This window comes from Bos taurus, chromosome 7 (genome assembly GCF_002263795.3).
Source record: "Bos taurus isolate L1 Dominette 01449 registration number 42190680 breed Hereford chromosome 7, ARS-UCD2.0, whole genome shotgun sequence".
Lineage (NCBI taxonomy): Eukaryota > Metazoa > Chordata > Mammalia > Artiodactyla > Bovidae > Bos > Bos taurus.
In genome coordinates, this window is record NC_037334.1 from 10,295,957 (window position 1) to 10,298,932 (window position 2,976).

Consider the following 2,976-nt stretch of genomic DNA (forward strand, 5'->3'; position numbering starts at 1 on the left):
TCACTCATTTCTGTGCATATTTTGATTTCTTTTTTGATTTCTTCTGTGATTTGTTGGTTATTCAGCGGAGGGTTCATGATTCTTTCAGGAAGACAAATGAAAATTACTTGGGGTTTCATATGAGTTTTTTAAATTAATTAATTATTTTTAATAGGAGTATAATTGCTTTACAATGTTGTGTTAGTTTCTGCCTTACAACAACAGGAATCAGACATAACTATATATATCCCTCCCACCCCTTCATCCCACCCCTCTAGGGTATCACCATTTTGAGAAGCAATTATTCTTAATACATCTGTGATGAGCCATCAGAAGAATGGGACTTCCAAACATTTCTAACCTAAAGTTAGGAAAATTTTGAAGTAGGAAACAGTATATACTGTCTGAATATCAAGCTGATGAAAAAACTTAGAGACAGTTACTAAAATTTGCATAGAGAAGCTGAATCAAAATAAAAGAGAAATCTGAGGAAATAAATAGAAGAAGTAAGTTTTATTCTACAAAGATCAAAGCATTGCAATATCTGCTTCCCAGTCTTTGAGTCATGTGATCAAGAAAACATTCATTTCCTTCATGTAACTGGCAAATTTGTAACTGGCAAATTTATACCTGGCATCCCCAAATAGAATCTCTTCAGAGACCTTTTTATGTCTTTGTTCCTCAGACTGTAGATGAAAGGATTCAGCATGGGCATGACCACAGTGTACATCACTGAGGCTGTTGCACTTGTGTGTGAGCTGTGTGTAATAGCAGGGCTAAGGTACACTCCTAAGACTGTACAATAAAATAAGGAGACAACGGAGAGGTGAGATGCACAGGTGGAAAATGCTTTACACTTCCCCTGAGCTGATGAGATTCCAGTTATGCAGGAAACTATTTTAAAGTAAGAGTAGATTATGCCAGCAAAAGGACCACCACCAAAGAGAGCAGTTGAAAAATAGATCACTATGTTATTGACAAAAGTGTCAGAACAAGACAGTTGTATCACCTGGTTGAGTTCACAGAAAAAGTGGTGGATTTCCAAGTCTGAACAGAAGGACAATTGCAACACCATCAAACTGTGTAACAAGGAATACATGATATTCATTATCCAAGACAGAAGCACCAGCAGTCCACAGAGCCGGGGGCTCATGATAACCATGTACTGCAAGGGTTGGCAAATGGCCATGTACCGATCATAGGCCATCACAGCCAGGAGAAAGTCATCTAATCCTGCAAAGAATATGTAAAAATACATCTGGGTGACACAAGCTTCATAGGTGATAATTTTGCTATGTGTCTGGATGTTCCACAACATATTTGGGATGGTGGTGGAGGTGAAACAGATGTCTACAAAGGACAGGTTGGAGAGAAAGAAGTACATGGGGGTGTGGAGGTGGGAGTCTGAGATGACAAGCAGGATGGTGAGCAGGTTACCAAACAGAGTGACCAGGTACATGGAAAGGAAAATCGCAAATATGAGGGGCTGCATTTCCGGTTCCTCTGAAAATTCCAGAAGAAGAAATTTTGAAATTTGTGTATTGTTCTCCAGTTCCATATAGCAAATGTGACTATTGGGAAAAAAAGAAAGCAACATGATTAATTTTCACTTAAACAGGCATACCTGAAATAGCTGAAATACTATAATTTCTATTTTGTAGGCAAGAAATTGATGTTAATATGTTGCATATATATGAATTTTTCTGACGGTATACCTCATTTCATCTCGGACTAGAATTTTTATTGTCCCGTTCTCAGTAAATTTACAAGGGTTTAGATCCCTGGGTCAGGAAGGTCCCCTGGCAAAGGGGATGCCAATCAACTCCAGTATTCTTGCCTGGAGAATTCCATGGACAGAGGATCTTGGAAGGCTCCAGTTCATGGGGTCACAAAGAATCAGACACGACTGAGCTACTAACACTTTCACTTTAAAGTTTTAATGCCTTTGAGAAACATGTATTGAGAGCCAACATGTCCCAAGCACAAAGAGGGGTGCAGAAAAACAAATCTCCACATTTCAATAATGGAGATAGATGATATTAAAATAAATATTTTATAAAATATGTCAGAAGGTGACAGATGTTATGAAGAAAATAAAACCAGATACAAAGGAGAGAGTAGTAGAAGGAGTTATTTTGCACTGTGTTCAGGCAAGGTCTGCAAACAAAGGGTTGTTTGAAGAGACATCAAGAAAGAGAGCAAAGCATCTAGTGTGATAACAGGAGAAGTGTGTTCCTGGAAGAGTGAGCTGCCACTGCAAAGGATCAGAGGAAGATGCTGCTTCCACATGTTCAAATGAAAACAAAGAAGCCAGTAGGGCAAAGGAATAAGCAAGAGGCGGAGTGATTAGAGATGGTGTCAGGGATGCTAAGGAAAAACATGGTCTCCCTGCTACAGCTGAACCTTCACTACACAGAGAATCCTTCCTTCCATGTTGTTCCCAGCACGTCAGAAATTTAGTTGCAAAGGCACCCTGTGAATTGAAGGAGATCCTCTTAGTACCACCTGTTCACTGAGTTCTGGCCTCTCTCACCTTATTATGTAACTTTAATATATGACCGGGTGCTTCTGCTTTAAGAACTGCTCTCACTTTGCAAGGTACAGACACACCGTGGCTTCCTGGACTGTATTACTGTCATGATTTTCTCATCCAGAACCACCCTCCTTAGGCCATCAGTGGTGACAACTCAAGCTGGTTGGATCAGATTAAGTTTCTTCTAAAGAATTTTTAAAAGGTACCTAGAAATTCCACTTCATAAATTTCCAAGGAAGCAATAAACTTGAGGTTCCTTTCTGTTTGGGCCACTTGAAGCAAACAGCCAACTCATTGGAAAAGACCCTGATACTCGGAAAGATTGAGAGCATAAGGAAAAGGGGGCAACAGAAGATGAAATGGTTGGATGGCATCACTGATTCAATGGACATGAATTTGGGCAAACTCCAGGAGATGGTGAGGGACAAAGAAGTCTGGCATGCTATAGTCCATGGAGTCACAAA

At 39.8% G+C, this 2,976-nt stretch overlaps 1 protein-coding gene across 1 annotated transcript; it reads right to left on the minus strand.

The window, feature by feature from the left end:
• Window positions 1-571: 571 nt before the first annotated feature.
• OR7A94 (olfactory receptor family 7 subfamily A member 94) lies at window positions 572-1,558 on the minus strand. The gene has a single exon (XM_003586255.4). The coding sequence runs from the start codon at window positions 1,535-1,537 to the stop codon at window positions 572-574; it is 966 nt and encodes a 321-aa protein (XP_003586303.3). The 5' UTR covers window positions 1,538-1,558.
• Window positions 1,559-2,976: the final 1,418 nt, after the last annotated feature.